The sequence below is a fragment of the Strigops habroptila genome, chromosome 1, assembly GCF_004027225.2.
Source record: "Strigops habroptila isolate Jane chromosome 1, bStrHab1.2.pri, whole genome shotgun sequence".
Taxonomy (NCBI): Eukaryota; Metazoa; Chordata; class Aves; order Psittaciformes; family Psittacidae; genus Strigops; species Strigops habroptila.
In genome coordinates, this window is record NC_044277.2 from 22135163 (window position 1) to 22152106 (window position 16944).

A 16944-nucleotide genomic window follows, 5' to 3' on the forward strand; every position below is an offset into this window, starting at 1 on the left:
TTACAAATGCATTTTTCTAATGCTAAACTAAATTTTATTGCATCAATGAGGTGTGAATTTTTTTCCACAGAAAAAGAAAAGTCAGACTTTACCCTCCTCATCATTTAAAGCTGAGCTTCATATGCAGACACATATTTATACACTGGCTAATTTTTGCCCTCCTAGCTCCAGTGATTTCAATCTTTTCATTTGGAAATGTCCTGACACATTCCTGCTTCCATTTATTTCAATTATCTTGGATTGTGACTCTTATTTGGAAACTGAAGCACTTGGGCTAATTCAAAAGTACTTTCTGAAAGAAATATTCTTTTACATGGCATTTTGTAACACTGCTGTTGTAACATTACAAATTGGTGGTGTTTGACCACTGTAACAGAGACTACCACTTCCCTGCTCTGCCCTTCTGAAATGTTTACCTTATCCTACCAAAAAAAATATCTAATTAAGCCTCATGATCAGCCTCATTACATAAATAAGTGTTAGTTTCCTTGGGTTGCTAACAAGAATGCTGAGATGCAGATGGGTTAAATGAGTTGTTAAAAGCCACACAGTAGCTGCATTTTTATTATAAGGGTTAGCTCGAAGGGTAGCTTCACTGATTTAAAATATGAACAAAGGAAAGAGAATCCATATGAAAAACAAATGAAAAAAATTCACCCTCTGTGGACAAATTTCTGCTGAAAAGGATATGCACAATGATCAAAGCAAAGTTTAAAGAATGAGCGTCTGGAAAAAAAAACCTTTAAAAGATGTTTTAGTTATAATAATGCAGTTATCTAAATGTCAGTGAATTTGATCAAAGCTGATCTACAGAGCTCAGATTTAGCATTAGGTGAGTCATTTTCTTTTATTAGTGATGTTTTTTCATTCAAATGGGTAAAAAGGTGAGAGTTTGGATATGTTGAAGGTTTCATTGGCTTACAGTAGGGACAGACAAATGAGGCCCACCTAGTTTTACAATCTGGCCACCAGCTACTTTGTTTTTAATAAAATGCAGCATATTGAAAGGGCATGTCTCAACATGTCTTGACCCATCCGAACTGGATCAAGATGGAAGAGCCCATATTGAAACCAGTCCGCTCCTAGGACTGGGCCTATTGTCCCCAGGGAGCAGGAAGGGCCCCTGCCTCACCATGGGGCAGAAACCAGCCAACCTTGGTCCTGCCAGCCATGGACCCACCCCTCTCCTGGCTGCTTTGAGGAGGAACACATTTTCAGGCTCTATCGCTGCAGGGAGTCCTGGGAGTTAATTCAACAACCTTGACCCATCTTTGTAGTACCACACACCGTCTAAATTAAAACCAGAGTGATGTAAAGTCCTGAGGGGCAGTTTACAAAGCCCACATTATTTTGGGGCAGGGATCTTCTCCCCACCAGCGCTCCAATGCACACCCGTATGAAAATAGTCCCTGGTTGACTCCCCAAAGAGAAGCAGTAATGTACTGGCCAAAATTTGTCCTCTCATGGCCTCTGAACAGCATCTATCATCGCCATGAGAAACATTTCAGGGCACTTCTGCTGCTGCCTGGCAGAGAAAACCCTGCAAAACTATGTTTTAAAATAAAGTCACCTTCCTAACTGTCTTTATTGTGGCTGAACACTGTAGTCTGCTTGGGAGTTTGCTGGGATGTTTAGACAGCAAACTGTGTGACAGTAGGAATGGGGTTTCTTGAGTGTCATTGGAAAGTTGTCTATTACAAGGCCCTGATCCTCCATTGATCTCAATGCTATTAGAAAAAACAGTATTAATAGCAGTGTTAAAGCTGAGAGCTTGGGGAGCTGCTACTTTTCACAGCTTGCAACTGAAACTGTGGAAGTGCGCTTTACAGCGCATTCCCTCATCCGCAATTTCCTGTTGCTGAAACCTGAAGAATTTCAGTCAAACCAGGTTGCTGCCTGCAAGTGGCTGTGGGGCAAAGGCCTTCGAGCAGGTAAGCTCTCATGTTATTCCCTCACCTGAATCAGGACTTCACTGCGGGGCTTTTAGGGAAATTAACCTGTTGTGCCCCAGAGTTTAGGGAGACAGACAACTAACTGCAGGACAAGGTAGCGCCAACCCACAGTTTGGCTGCTCTTTAGTGGCACGTGTCCACATGCACGCTCTTTCCCTGCGGTGCCTTGGAGCAAAACTTAGGAATCTCACCCCTTGTGGGAGGGGGGAAGTGAATTTGTGTTTATGAGGGAGTTAAAGAATACATAAGAGCAGTTTTTTGGCAGTAGCCGAGATGCTGAACTTTCACACCCCCTGTTTTCCCTGCAGTAACTTGTTCCTCTGCCCGTATCCTCACTTCCCAGTTGAAAAACCCTCTGAAGGAAAAAACAAATGCTAGTAGGGCTAGACTTGGGCAAAGGCAGCGAGGTGCCCACCTGCAGCCCTCGCTCCCATGCCTTCATCCCAGCTCATTTGGATTTACTGGATGGTTTTAGGGAACTGAGCCTGTTGTGCCCCCAGGAAAGGACAGAACCATGTGACTACATCACAGTCTGATTTTTCATTGAAAACTTTGCGTGTCTAGAGCTCATGTTTTGCTTTAACCAGGCAGATGAGGCTCAGAAAGATGTGAGCTGCCCCCAGCCAAGCTACTGCAAAACTGTTAGGTAGTTTTAATATTTTTTTTAATGAGAGTTTGAAAATACGAATCATGACAAAGATATGGTTGTAGCTTGTCAAGAACATGACGTGATGGTATGAGCTGCCACATGCCTCTTAACACAGCATTAATTTCAAGACCCACTTTTCCATGAAATAAAATCAGAGGATAATGGGCGTGTGACAAAAGAAGACGGGGAGGATCTGACCCATTCACCCAGACTCATTCTGCCATCTATGTAGCTGAAATCCCCTTGAAGGACTGCTTGTTTTCCTAGCATTTCTCTGCTGTGGTCCATGCCCATGCATCTCCAGGACAGGATCAGACCGTCATTTCCACTGTGGAGTGGGAGAAGGAGGCTACAACGTGGAAATGAGAGCCAGAGTCATGGGGTGCTTGTGTGGTTAAATGATTCATACCAGCAGAACCAGCTCCTGGACTAAATCAGGTCCAGGTTTATACTGTACCCCAGCCAGGCAGCCTTGAAAGGGCTCTGAAGGCCAGGGCACCCTGCAGGCAGGTGCACCGCGTTTGCATTGCCCTTGCAGGCAGCCTGAGCACGCCTGGGGCTGGAGCTGCCCATGAATCCCATCTGCCATCACAGCTGGGCCTCAGGGCAAAACCCCAAGGGTTTTCCTTCCCACCACCCTCCTGGCCAGCCCAGCACGCAGGCAGACGGGACGGTGCGCAGCTGGCACAGCATGAGGAGACACAGGGTTGCACTGGAAGTATTCATTAGGGCGTCCCCAGGACTGGCTTCAAGGGCACTCCAGCAGGCAGCCTATAACCATGGGTGGTGCTGAGCTGCTCCGTCGCAGGCGCTTTGGTCCTTTTCCTGCTGATGCATTGAGTGTTGAGCATTGCTGCCCAGCTCAGCCTGGGGGGTGGCATGAGACTGGGGAGAAGAGGGCGCCTCTGCAGTCTGGGAGCATTTGCTGTGCTTCCTGACTGCAAACCCCAGATGGATATAATCCAGCTGCCTGTCTATGTTTATCAAGCCAAAGAATTTACAAAGTTTAAATAACTGTGTTACAGCGATGAGAGCACCGAAAGCGTGTAACTTGTGGAAGTTACTTGTGGATGAGCAGCCGCGTCCCAGATACTCAAGGGCAAGCTCTCCCTGCGTGCTCAGTGTGGCACGTGGAGCACAGGCTGCTTTGAACGTGGGCAAACTTGCATTAACACGATGGGAAGGAGCAGCTACATTCTAGCACACCAGTGATCCGTGCAAAATGGGTCACCGGGAGATTTAGAAACTGTACCTTTCAATCCCAGCCAAAGAGATACATCAAGGCACGCCGACGTGAAGCACAACTGACACACCTTGAGGCATCTTCAGTGCACTGAGTGGTAGTGACGCCAAAGGATATCAGCTGGCAGTATCTGAGACAATGCCTCGTAAATAATCTCCGAGGAAAAAAGAAATAAAGGTTTTACTTCCTTTTACACTTGAAAAAAGAAAAGCAATCAATCAATCAACTTCCCCAGACGAATGAACGGGTGTCCAAAATGCCCTAGCATGCAGGAGAGCCCTCACAAGCATGTAGCAAGGTTGCCACAGGTCAAGGCGCTGCCTGAGGAGTACGAGTCTCGCAGCGTTGCTTATGGCAAGGCACCACCAGTGGCGCCTGAGCCAGCAGGTTTCTGCCCATCTGCACAGGGAGGTGAAGTTCGTTCATTTCAAAGCCAGAATTCTGGGAGATTTCTACAAAAGTAAAGCCAAGAGAGCTGGGTTTTGTAATCTTCTCCCAGCCACAGCCCTCAGCCCTGTGAGGCGATGGAGCCACTCTCTGGATCCTATAAGAATTTCAGGGAAGCAAAAGTCCTGCTGCTCCCCTTCTCCTATTGAGAAGACGCTGGTGGCAGATGGACCCCAAAGGCCTGGAGATTTGCTTGGCTGCTCCAGAGCAGCCCAGGGAGTGCCCAGCACCCTCCTCAATGCCCTTTCACTGCAGCCTGATAGAGGACAGCTTGTGAGGGTGCTCCCCCAGATCCCAAAATCCAAACCAGTCCCGTGAGGCCACGTCACCCATGTGCCTGTCTGTACCTCTGACTGCATGAGAGCTGAGTACACAGCCTGTTTGTATTCCCTTCTGGTACAGCCATCCTGGCAGGGCCCTGCTGCATAGCCCGCTCACTTCAGGCTGAGCTTTGTTCTTTCCCTAACAGTCAATTTGAAGATAAGTTTTTAAAGTAAATCTGCACTGCAAAGTTTTTCCCTGGTGCTGGTGGAGGAAGAAGCCTTCCTGGGGAAGGCAGCCATGTACCACTCCAGCTCAATGTGGAGACAAAGGTGTGAGGCCGCTGCACCTGAGATTAGATGATACCAGGTCCCGCTCCACTCATCATAAAGTCCTGGGTAGTGTTTTAAAGTCGTGTCCGGAAAAGGGTGCTCAGGCCTGTGAGGGAGGCTCGAAGGAGGGGAAGCATCCTACCCTTCTGTTGCCTTAATTCTGTAGATTTAGAAAAGGTCTCTAGTGTTCTCAGTGTAGATATTTTTGCATCTCTTGTTTGACAGACTAGAAGCTTCTAGAAAAAGTTTCGCAAACAGCTGCATCTGGATTTTCAACAGTAGAGGTTAAAATTAATGTTTTATGCAGATATGATGCCTTTATTTTGAATATAGATAAATATTTTAAAATCTAAGTATTCCTCTTTTTAGTAACTTCATCAAAAATAACTTTTTGGCTAGTAGCTACCCTATTTTTGCCATGATTACATTGTTATATATAGGAAAAAGGACTAATAAAAGCTTCCAAAAGTAAGGAGAAAAAGAGATGCTGTGAGGAGAAAAATATAAGCTGGAAACACAGTACAGTGTTAAAATAAAAGCAACATACATCCAAATCCTTGTGTAATGTAGATTGATAAATCAAGTCACCCATCTACACATGAAGGACTATCTGCAGTTACAATATTAGGAGCATGGAGCAACCGGAGGCTCTGAGCCACCAGTGCAGCTTGACTGACCAACTGGAAACTCAATCTTGAAATTCTGGGGCCACTACATTGTTTCTTTCATTCACGTGAAACCACTGGGTCCTCTTGACTTCCATGAGGGCCATGAAGTCCGGGGGCTGCAGTGCTGCTGCCAACAGCATTCCCATCCTAAGCAGCCGGGGCTGCTGCTGGCTGCATGCGCTGCTGATCCTGATTCCCCTGGGACCACTCTGCTGGCTTTGTGCCAGACCTAGCATGCTTTAAATGGTCTGAGTACATCTATGGCACCTGCATTGATGCCTCCTGAGTGCCATGTGGACACGGCATTGATTAATGGAGACAGCAAGGAAGGACCAGCAGGGAAAACAAGCTCTGAGTCAGTGATGAGAGAGGAGCTCATATGGGCAGGTGGCTATAGGACAGATTGAGGCATCTACTGGAAGCTGGCAAATTAGTTCAAAAAGAGGGAACCAGAAAGTCTGACTGAGGGAATTTGCTTAGGAAAAGAGAGGTTGAAACACAGGGCGAGACACAAGAAGGCAAAAAAGAAACAGGAGAAAAAAAGTCGGGAACGAGGTGGAGGGGAGACTAGGCAGGAACCAGGGTATAGTGCGGAGTAAGGCTGAGGTACATTCATCCCTGGTATGTAGCACGGCTAGTCCCTCTCCCTGCTGCCCCACTGCAGCTGCTGCCTCTAGCACAGCAAAAGGCGCAGAACAAACACTGCCAGCGCAGGAGGGAAAAAGCAGCACTGAAAAGGAAGGGGCAATGGGAGAGAGAGGAACATGGGGAAAGCGGGTGGCAGGTGGTTTGAGAAGCTCCAGAAAACTGCTGAAGGGCAGAGCTGCATGCTGTGTTCTTGAACTGTGTTGCAAAGGGAAGCAGGATACTTCACACGGACACAAACGGCAGTCACAGGAATATTAGTGTGTTTAGTGCTTGCGTTGTGAAAGTCAGGATGGCACTTTATGGCTATAAAAGCCCTAGCCCTGCCCAAAAGACAGCTTTACAGAACTTGTTTCTGTTCCCAACAGGTCTAAAACCAACGAACCGTATGTGTATTTTAACATGTTTTTTATAGCTGTCTCTGAAATTTCCCAGGGAGATGAGCTTTTTAAAAGCAAATGGAGCATATCAGTGCCATAGGCAAGCGTACAGATAGTAAAGAGAAATACTAAATCATCCTCTGACATTTTAAGATGGTAGCTACCTATTTAAATTTAAAAACAAGTCCAGGGACCAACTGTTAGAGATACTTGTCACTGCCCCTCCTCGGCAATTTGGGCTTCCTTCTGGCCACCGAACTTTTGAAGTCCTCGGAAGATAAATTTGCAGTCTGTATCTGCTCAGGGGGGAAGCTTATTAAACAAGAAACCTCAAACAATTAAATCAAACTTTAGCTATATGCAATCATTTTAATTTCGTCCTTTGATACCGTTCATCTGATTAAGTTCTCTCCAAACAAACTGTGCACAGAACTTGGCCTAGACGGAGCGGACTAAGCCCATATGTATCCTGACAGGGGTGTTTACTTGAATGGAGTTATCCCAGCCTAGCTGTGCGTACTTGGAGATGCAAAAGAGCCTGGGGACAGGAACTCAGAGAACAATAAGGACAGAGAAACTTAGAGGAAATAACCTACCAGGAGAATGGGAATGCGATGGAAATAGAAAAATCAGACAGAAAGAAATCAGATACTGGGCAGATGTCCACAGAAAGGGAGTGAGAGATGCCCATGGAGAGAGATTTGGAGAGGAGCAATGTGGAGAGAGCAGTAGTTTGGAGAGGGAGGACAGGGGCTGCCAGCATGGGGGACAAGAAGGCAGTGCCAGGCATGCAGCACACCAGGGAGGGAAGGGGTGCAAGTCACAGGGGTGTGAAGAGGAAGCAAGCAGATGACCCTTAAATAAACTTTGACTAGGAAGGCTGTTCTTCAGCCAGCAAACCAATATTTCTGGCTGCAGAAACATTTTTTCCCTCCCCAGCATGCTGGACAGGAGCAGATGGAGAGATAGGCCTTGACTACCTAAGAAATTTTGGCTGCGTTTGAGGCTGCCACGTCTGCCACATCAATGGGAACTCACCCGGCTGCCTCTGCCCGGGGCAGAGCAGGGCTGTACCCGGGGGGCCCTGCCACTGGCCCTGGGGAGGGCACGGCAGCTCTCTGTGGAGGCAGTAGACAGATAACTAGCAGCCACAGGCAGCAATGCAGCCCTTTCTTCGCCGATGGCCTAACTGCAGCCCAGGCGCTGCTGGTTTTGACTTGCTACTCATTAACAGGGTCAAGACAGTGCGGTTCCCTGCTGCAGGACCAGTGAGGGTTGTCAGAGATGGGGACACCACAGCCACCCAAGTTCTGTCAGCATTTGCTCCCCGTGGGCCTGTTGGGACTTGTGACCCCCCTGGACTGTCCCAGAGCTGGACTGTCCCAGAGCCCTGTCACCCTGCATGGTGGGACTCCTCCCCACTGAACGCAAAGGGATCGCTCCCCCCCAGACAGGGCTCCCTGAGCCGGGGGGGAAGATTTCTCCCTTCCCTTCATCCTGGTCCATAGTTGGGGAGAGGAGTAGTGCAGGATGGGTGTTCCCAGCCTGGGAAAGAACTTTCGGGGCCCCAAACTACCCAAGACACTGCAGGGAGGGTGCTGGGGCTAACAAGAGCAGTGGGGTGGCAGAGGAGGGGTTGATTGCCTATCCAAGCCACCTTGCAACACATCAGGGAAAATGCCTCAGGGATGGCACCAGGCCTTCTCAGAGGGGACCAGAGGCACTGGTGAGGGGCTCACAAGGGTGGCAAAGGAGGGGAGCCCTGGGGTCGGTGTCACTGTCCTGCTACCTGCATACTGGATGCAGGGTCTGAGCATACATCCCATGGGGTGGGAATGCCGGGCTGCCCAGAGTCACCCCGATGGGAACAGCTGGGGGCTTCCTGGGGTGGCAAAGGAAGGAGGGGGGGGGTGGCACGGCGGGGCAAGGGTATCCAGGGAGGGGGGAGCAGCCCCTCTCCTCGTCTGCCCCCCGGGGATGACCCGTGATCGGCAGCGAGCATGGGGAAGGAGGGGGAGCTCCGCGCTGTGAGGGACCCTCGGATGAGCCCCGGGGCGGTACTTGCCCCTCGCTGTTTGCTTCCAGAGCTGTCAGGAACGAATCGTCTTCTGCGGGATAAAGTCCCTGTCTACGCGGGTGAATTACCCGTGTCCAAAGTCTACTGGCAGGAGGAGGCTGGCTGCTGCAATCTCTGCGAGAGGGATGACTTTTACAATATATGGGCTGATTGCAAATAAGTTACTAATAAGCCGCTTTGGCGTAAGAACGGCTCTATGCATTATTTCCTAAGATCTGTTTATTTGCAAGTATTTCTTTCTTTCTCTTCTTAAAAAAAAAAAAAAAAAATCGTTCGGGAAAATAAAAAAAAAATACAGAAGTTAATATTTAGACATTCATACTATTAAGTAATAGAGCTATAAACTCTCAAATCCGGCACTTTCATTTTACTAAACAATAGATAACACAACAGCGACAGTGAAACAGGCCAAACAAAAGCAATCACCAAAATTGTTGTGACAGTACAATCACCCGGCTAGGAAATGTTTTCAATATGCTTTTACCATTGCATTGACACAGCAGGGAAAAAAAGCCCGAACGTTCAGAGAATAATACAACAAGGCAGGAGGTATTTGGAAAAAGAAAAAGGATTTATTTTGAAATACACTTTTAAGAGATACTTTGCCTCCCCGATTTGTTACCGATGTGCATCTGACACGATGATATAAAACAAACGAATTAAAACCACGTTCTGTACAGAGCTCTAAAATGAGCCGCGAGTATCTACAAGACGACGAAGCGTTACGCCTGGGTGTGGGTTGGAGAGGGGCCCGATCCTGCAGTCCGCACTCTCTAAACGAGTTTCGCAGACGTGTGGTAGGAAAGCTTGGCCCCGAGTCTGCCTGTGTGCCTCCGTGTGTGTGAGTGTGTGTGCCTGGGAGTTCCTACAACACAGTCCTTGAGTACAACGGGCAGGTGGAGCTGCCGGCGCACGTCCCTGGCTGCTCTAGAAGTCCTGCCGCGGGGTGTGAGTTAGACTGTGCCGCCGTAGATCACAGTTTCGCCTGAACACTTTGCCGCACTGCTCACAGTTGTAGGGCTTGATGTCTGTATGGGTAAGAAGGTGAGTTTTCAGGTTACTTCTTTGATTAAAGGTTCTTCCACATGTGGGGCATTTGTGTGGAGATTCCTGTTCAGATTTGAAGCAAGCAAAGGATTAATCCTTCACAAACTACCTGGTTTCAAGTATCACTGCACTTTTTTCTTATAGCAACGCACAATTTGAAATATCGGGGTCGGACACGAGCGAGCGCAGCCCCGGGCGGGCAGCAGATCACACCTCGCCCTCTCCTCCTGCCCCAAAAGCGGTACTGCATAGTTCTCGATTCGTGGCATTCCGCGCTCCGGGGGCGCACGGAAAGCGGCCGCACGGTGCGCCCGCTCCGGGGCTCCCGCTGCAGGACCGGCGGCCGCAGGCAGGGCATTTTCGCTCCGCTCCGCACCACTCCGCACTGACCCGCGCCGCCGAGGCAGGGCTGGAGCCAGCAACGAAAATCGCCTCAAAGCAGCGGCGTGGACAAAACCAAACCCGGTGCTCGCTTCCCACCGCCAACCGCGTCCCCGACGGCTTTAAGCCCATCGCCCGCGGCCACCGTTTTCCCACAGGTCTCCCGCAGCCGCGGAGGTATCCGCAGGCCGCTTCTCTCCCCCGGGGGAGCACGGTGCCGTGCAGCCCCCTGGCTTCCCTCCGCGCCGGAGCCCCGTCCCCCGGCTGCCGAGCCCCTGCCCCGCGGCAGGCCGAGCCGGCTCCGCGCCGGCAGAACCCCGCGGAGGAGACCGGGAAGCGCCGGGCTCACCTGCATGTGTAGGGTTTTGTGGACCGCCAGGGTCCTGGACTGGCAGAAGCCCTTCCCGCACTCCTGGCACTTGAAGGGTTTCTCTTTGGAATGGATGTACCTGGAATGCAACCCGAGGTGTGAACAGCACTGCTGGGAGCGTGGCGCCCACTCGTCCCCGCGACCCGCTCCCCCAACCGGCTCCCCTCAAATGCCCCCCCTCTACCTCCCCCCTTCCCTTTCCCGTATAACTCTGTTCATGGCTAAACTCCTCTGTAAGTTAAAAATAATTCGTATCGAGGTGTATTTGCACTCTCTGGTGACAGATGGGACCGCATCAGCTCCGCCGGCCGGACCCCAGCCTGCTCTCCTCGAAGGCAATACGAATCGGCCGCGGGGTGCGGAAATAGGGGGGGCGGGAGAGTGCCCACTTGTACCCCGGCCTCCTCCCGCGCCCCCCAGAAGCAAAGCAGCCCGGGGAGGTCACCGCAGCCCCCCAGAGCGGTTGCCCGTCCCGTGCCGAGTGCAGGTTTTGGCTCCGCGGAGTCGGAGCGGGGTTTTCCCCCGCTCCCGGCTCATCCCGGAGCTCCCGGAGCGGTGCAGCCTCCCCCCGCCCCGCCGAGCGGCTTCCCCTGCCGCGGCCCAGCCCCGGCGGCGGTCCCTCACCGGTGGTCCCGCAGGTGGTCCTGCCTCCGGAAAGCCTTGTGGCAGATGTCGCAGGTGTAGGGCCGCTCGTCCGTGTGAGTCCGCTCGTGGATGAGGAGGTTGTAGGACTTGGTGAAGTGCCTGCCGCAGAACTTGCAGATGAACTCCTTTTTCGTCTTGGAGGGCAGGCGGCCGCGGGAGGGCTTCCTGTCCGGGGACAGCTTGCTGATGCCCGACAAGGGCGAGGCCAGTCCGGGGCTCAGCTTGGCGAGCTCGCCCACCTTGGGGGGGTCCTCCTGCGTGGCGGCCACGGCCAGGTTGGCAAAGTCAAAGCGGGGCCTGTCCTTGTGCAAGGCCGGGAGGACGTGAGCGATGGCCCCTTGCTTGGGGTGGAAGAGGTGTGTGGCAAAGGGGAGCGCAGGAAAAGGGAAGCGGGAGTCCACCAAGCCCTGGGCAGCTGCCATTTCTGTGATGGTGGAGCGGGTGATTTCGTGCACATTGGGGTAGCCCAATGTCCAGTGGTTCATGTGCATGGTTTGCACGGCGCTGAGTCCATACAGACCTTGCAACTGGTCCACAGCTGCGGGGAAGGTGTTCACAGCCTGGAGGAAGGAGTAGTTGGTGAGTTGCAGGGACGGGTGCAGAGGGATGGGGGCTGGCAGTGCCTTGCTTCCCATCTTCCCGGGGCGGGTGCAAGCAGGCGGTGCAGTTGGTGCCTCTGCTGGGCTTTCGACAGGGGGAGAAAATCCTGGGAAGAAAGAGGGAGAAAGGAGGGGAAAGAAACTTTTACTGAGAGCACCGTGGTCCCCCTGGCTGAGGTAAGCACAGCGGCGGGGCCGGGGAAGGCCAGGCGCAGCTCCGGGGCGCTGCCGCGTTACGGCCCCAGCGCCCGCCGCAGCCCCCGCGCCTGCCACCGACCCACCAGCGCAATCGCTTCGACCGGAGAGGCTAAAGCGTTAAAAAATAATTAAAACTATCATTCCCGAAATATCCATCCAAAATGAAAATTAAAAAGGTGAAAACCCAGCTCCGAGCCAACCGAAGACGCCACAGATTCAAATTAAACGAATCGTGGAAAAATATACCCGGAATGGGGCCGGGGCCGCTCCGCTCCCCGCCGCCGTCCACTTCAGCTCCCACCGCGGGGACCCCCGGGGCCAGCCCCTTCTGCCCTCCGCCGATCTGGCCCCCGCCGCCGCTCCCCGCCTCGGCCAGGCTCCCGCGGGTGCCGAGGCCCCGACTCCCAGCTCTCCTGGCTGGGGCCTCCCCGGGAAGGAGCGGGGTGCTCAAGGGGATCCGAGGACGGCGAGGGGGGCGGCGGGGGGAGTAAAACCCCCACATTCATCCCAGCCCGGGTGCTTATTTTTCTTCCTTCAACAACAACTCATTTATCAAGATAACCGAGGGAGAGAGCAGGAGCTCCTGCCCGCACGCACACCTCCCACCCAGCCCCCCGCGCCGCTGCGATCCCGAGGCAGGCGGCCGGTCCCGCGGCCTCCCCGGCCCGCCAAGGGCTGCCCGGACTAGCGCTGCCCCGCAGCCGGCACCTTCGTCCCGCAGGGCCGCGAAGGGCGGGCGCAGCCCCGCGCCCCGGCCGGGAGCTCTGCCAGGGGCCAGGTTGGCAGGACCGGGAGCTAACGAGCAGTGTGACCGTCAAAAGATTTCGCTCAGCCCTCGCGACCGAAGCCACCAGGCCCGCTCCTCCCGTCTGCCGGGGGACCCCGCGGCGCCCCGGGGCCACGCTCCCCCCGCCGGGCAGCGGCGCGGGGGGCAAGCCCTTGCCCTCTCCTTTTCTTGTTTTCGGTGAGGGTTCGCTTCCAGCAGCCGAGCGGCTGCCGCGACCCAGAAAAGCGGCTAGAGCAAGCGCCGGGGGCTCCCGGGCCTGTAAACAAGAGGTAGGGCCGAGGTGCCTCAGCACCTCCTGGGATTTGGGTGGAGGGGCTGGTAACGCGGAGTCTCCAAAATAAACAAGACGCCCCCTTGCCCCCCAAAAAGTAATCTAAAACACTCCCCCACCCTCCCAAACCAACAACAAAACCGAAGGGAATTCTCGGAGCGCAGAGCCCGCGCCCGGGAGCGCTGTCCCGGCCCCTCCGGCCGCAGCCGCCGCCCGCAGCCCTCGCCACTGCCGCGCGGTTAGGGCCGCTCCGCTGGCACTGGGCAACGGGAAGACTTTTCTATATTTTCCCTAAAATCCCTTTCCTCTCCGTTTGTGGCACCGCACTGAATGGGCCCTCTGGGGGAAAAAAATGCGAGAAGAAGGTAGGGTGTGAATGGCAGCGTTCCCCCTCCCCGTTTTCGTTTGCCTTGAATCGAGGTTCTCCGCGGTTTCCTCCGGTCCTTCCCGGTTTTACTCGTTTGCGATTGTCTCGAGACGGGGGACAGTGATATCCATTCGACCTATTATATATGGCGACCTTTTCTTTTCTTTTTTGGGGGTTGGGGAAGAAGGGGTGGTTATATATAGAGACTTATTTTTAAAGATGTCGTAGTGTGAGTCCCTCTTCACTTTCCTCCAGGAACCGACACAGAGGCAATAAAATCCCTTTTCACCTACTGCTACGGCGGCTCCTGCCCCAGCCCGGCCGGCGGGGCCGGATCTCGGAGCGATGGGTGTCGGAGCTGTGACAGAGGAAGGTACAGCATTTCTGCGGGGAGACCCTCGCCTTTGACCGCCGCGGTCGATGGCTGTGTGGGGATGTCACTGCACGGCGCTCGTTTTCGCGTCAAAGAACCAAGTCCGAAAAACTATTCCGACCACAAAATACGTATTTTAACGCTGAAACTTTTCAAACTACACCGTTGCCTGACACACGGTACATCTATTACTATTTGTACTCGGAGGTCACTTTACGAAAATCTGTCAAAAAAAGACCAAAAAGTGCCTTCGTGCGGGATTTTAAGGCTACTTCTAATAAGGTGCGAGGGAGAAAGTCAACCAAAAACGGATGTTACTTAAACCTTGGCACTTCCTTTTCCCTTTCCCCTCAGAGCGCTTAATTAAATTAAGCCCGGTGCCCCGGCAGCGCGCCCCGCTCTACCTGCCCGCCGCTGGCCCGTGGCCCTGCCGCCGCTCCACTGCGCTCCCTCCCGCGGTGGGGCCGGGGCCGCGGCCGTGCCCCGAGGGCGCCGCTGCCGGTCCCGGAGAGCGGATGGGCCCTTTGCTCTCCCCCAGCCTCCCCCGGAGCCGCCGCTGCCCGCGCAACCCGGTTGTTTGCACAGACCGAGGGCTTCTCCGGTGCGCGCCGCGGGTCCACCCCGCAGCCCACGCACCGACCAGCTCCTCCCCGCGAGGAATTCCGCGCGAAGGACACGGACCGCGCGCTCCGGGAGGCCGCGCCGCCTGCCGCCCACCAGCGCGCACGGGGCGGGCGGCGGGATCCGCTCCCCCACCACCGCGGAGCTGCGAACTGAAAGTAAACCCGGCGGACCCCGCTCCCCGCCGAGGGGACGCGCTCTCCTGGGGCTCGGCCGCGGCCCCGAGCCCCGCTCCCGCCGACGGCAGCGGGCGGAGCAGACCGGGGCAGCCACTTACCGACCGCAGCCGGCGGCTCCTCCCGGGGCACAGCCGAGGCGGCCGCCGCGGCACCTTCACGGAGACATTAGATCCACAGCGGGGACGGCGGCCGGCATGGTGCGGAGGGCTGGGCGGCGGTTGGGAGCTCTGGCTGCGGCGGTCCCGGGGCCCCGGCATAGACCGCAGCCTCCCGCCCGCAGCCTCCCGCCTTCGACCCCGGCGAGGCTCGGCGCGAGTCTGAGCCGCCCCCTGCCCGGTCCATCACATTTCAGCGGTGAGTGGCGTGGAGCGCTGTCCCCGCCCGCCCGCCGCCGCCGCCGGCCCACCCCGCGGCGCGCACAGCCCTGCGCTCAGGGCCGCGCCGCTCCGCCCCGACGGGAGGGGACCGCCCCCGGCCCCTGCCCCGGCCCCGGCCCGCCCCGCCGCGACGGCCCCACTGTTTACTTGTGTTTGGGTAGCAACTGGGTTTTAAAGGGGCCGGACGTCCCCCTATTTCCCCCTCCACACACACACCCCGCCGCGTCACCTAAGGTGACTTTTCCCTCCGAGAGCAGCTTTACGCCCCTCTCCCAGCTCCCGGCCGCGGGGATTTGCGCACTCCCTGCACCGCAGCGCCCACCTCGGCCGCCCGCCGTGGCCCAGCCAGGTTGACACAGGACTTACTTAATTACCTAAATACCTAAACACCTAAATACCTAAATAACTCAATACCTAAATGCCTCAATAATACCTAAATGCCTCAATAATACCTAAATACCTGAGATAACTCACCAAACCCGGAGGGTCCTGTAGGCGCCCATACCTCCGAGGGCTCCTCTGGGTGCCGGTAACGCTCATGTCCGAACGGCCCCATGGCCGTCGGGCCGGGGCGTCCCACGGACCGACCTTTCAGTGGTCCGGCTCTGCCCTTTAACTGCTATTTGAAGACGCCTAAAGTCAGGTTGGGAAGGAGAACCTCTCCGGAGGGCTGCCATTGCACGGGGACTGTCCCTGCCTGGGACAGACAGATAGTTTCGAGAGCAGTTTCGATTTATTACGGGGAAATTTACTGCTAAACGGGGCCTCTGCGACCCTCTTCACATTTCTCGATTAAAGCACTGCTTTCATTTCCGTCGTTAGCTGACGTACGGTTGGTTGCATACAGTAAATTCGGGTTGAATTTTTATCTGTAACGTTATCTTGTTCTGCGCGTTACTTAAATATCATGTATGGGGAATTTACTGTATAATCCGGACCGGAGATGGGTAGTCGGCTTTGAGAAGTATAAAAAGATATCGGGAAAAAATTGCATTTAAAAACAGGTTTGAAAATTTTTCAGGGTCTAGTCTGTGCCGGTGAATTCGAGCCCGCGGAAGGGAAGCGGACACAAGTGACGGCTGCGTCGGGGGTGGTTTTTTTTCCTTTAAGTATAAAGCAGGGAAAAATCAAATCAACCGAGGAGGGGGAGCAGGAGTGGGCAGCAGCCGGCTCGCGTGTCCCCTGTCCCCTGGCAGGGAGGGCAGCGCAGCCAGGGCTGGCCCTCGGGGCAGCCCGCGCCAGCCGCTCGGGCGGATTTTCGTTTCTTTACCTAAAGTCCTGCCTGGAAAATGCCTTATTTAAAATCCCACTTTCCTAAATAAATAGCATTTCACCTCCTGAGCAGTGAGGACACCGAGGCTCACAGAGCCCGGGAAAGGAGTGGTTCCCGGGCCGGGTGCGGGGTGGGCGCCGGGGGAACCCGCCGTGTTTTGCCTGCCCCAGCGAGGCCGGTTCCTTCAAGAACGAAGCAGAACGGGGACTTCATTGCCGCCTTTTCCGCCCCGCACCACTGGCTTGCAGATCCCAAGGACGACCCCCCTGAGGCACGGATCGGAGGGAGGTTGTTTCGGGAGAACCGTCATTTCTTGCCCTTTGCAGCAAGGGAAAAAAAAAGGCGCACTTGTCGGGGGGGGGAGGGGGCAGGAGGGGGGAACTGTAAAAAGAATGGGGGAAAAAAACCCCGAACAAACCAACCCACAGTCAAAGCCCAATAATGTCAGCAACAAAAACCTCCAAAAACCGCCCCAGAACCCAGACCGACCAGACAACGAAAGATCCTCAGAGCGGAAGAAATGGGGAGGGCAATGGAGCAGTGCAGAGTCCCTGCCCGGGCTCTTTGCTCCCCGCCGCACGTTTCGGCCAAGCCGGGAGCGGGGAAAGCCGCACTCTGCCGCTGCCAGCAGCCCCGCACGTCTGCGCTGGCCGGGAGCGCCCGCTGACCCCGGCGCCGCCGCCCGGCCCGGCCAGCAGGTGCGCGCTGAGAGCTGCTGTGAGCCCCGCGGTACCGCCGCGCCGCCCGATGCCGCCGCACCCGCCGAGCCCCGGGGTCGCTCGGGCGTCGGATGGCTCCGGGA

The 16944-nt window shown here is 54.8% G+C and overlaps 1 protein-coding gene across 5 annotated transcripts; it reads right to left on the reverse strand.

Moving 5' to 3' along the window:
• Positions 1 to 9204: 9204 nt before the first annotated feature.
• OSR2 (odd-skipped related transciption factor 2) lies at positions 9205 to 16694 on the reverse strand. Of its 5 annotated transcripts, XM_030507761.1 has the most exons (5): positions 14591 to 14792; positions 11618 to 11803; positions 11077 to 11521; positions 10432 to 10531; positions 9205 to 9764 (listed from the first exon to the last, which is right to left on the reverse strand). In XM_030507761.1, exons 2-5 carry the CDS (start codon positions 11730 to 11732, stop codon positions 9582 to 9584), a joined length of 843 nt encoding a protein of 280 aa, XP_030363621.1. In that variant the 5' UTR covers positions 11733 to 11803; positions 14591 to 14792; the 3' UTR covers positions 9205 to 9581. The 5 variants fall into 5 exon arrangements, with proteins under 5 accessions (XP_030363621.1, XP_030363611.1, XP_030363602.1 ...); XM_030507751.1 differs by lacking the exon at positions 14591 to 14792 and adding an exon at positions 16632 to 16694 and having other exon boundaries at positions 11077 to 11803; XM_030507742.1 differs by having other exon boundaries at positions 11077 to 11803; positions 14591 to 14812.
• Positions 16695 to 16944: the final 250 nt, after the last annotated feature.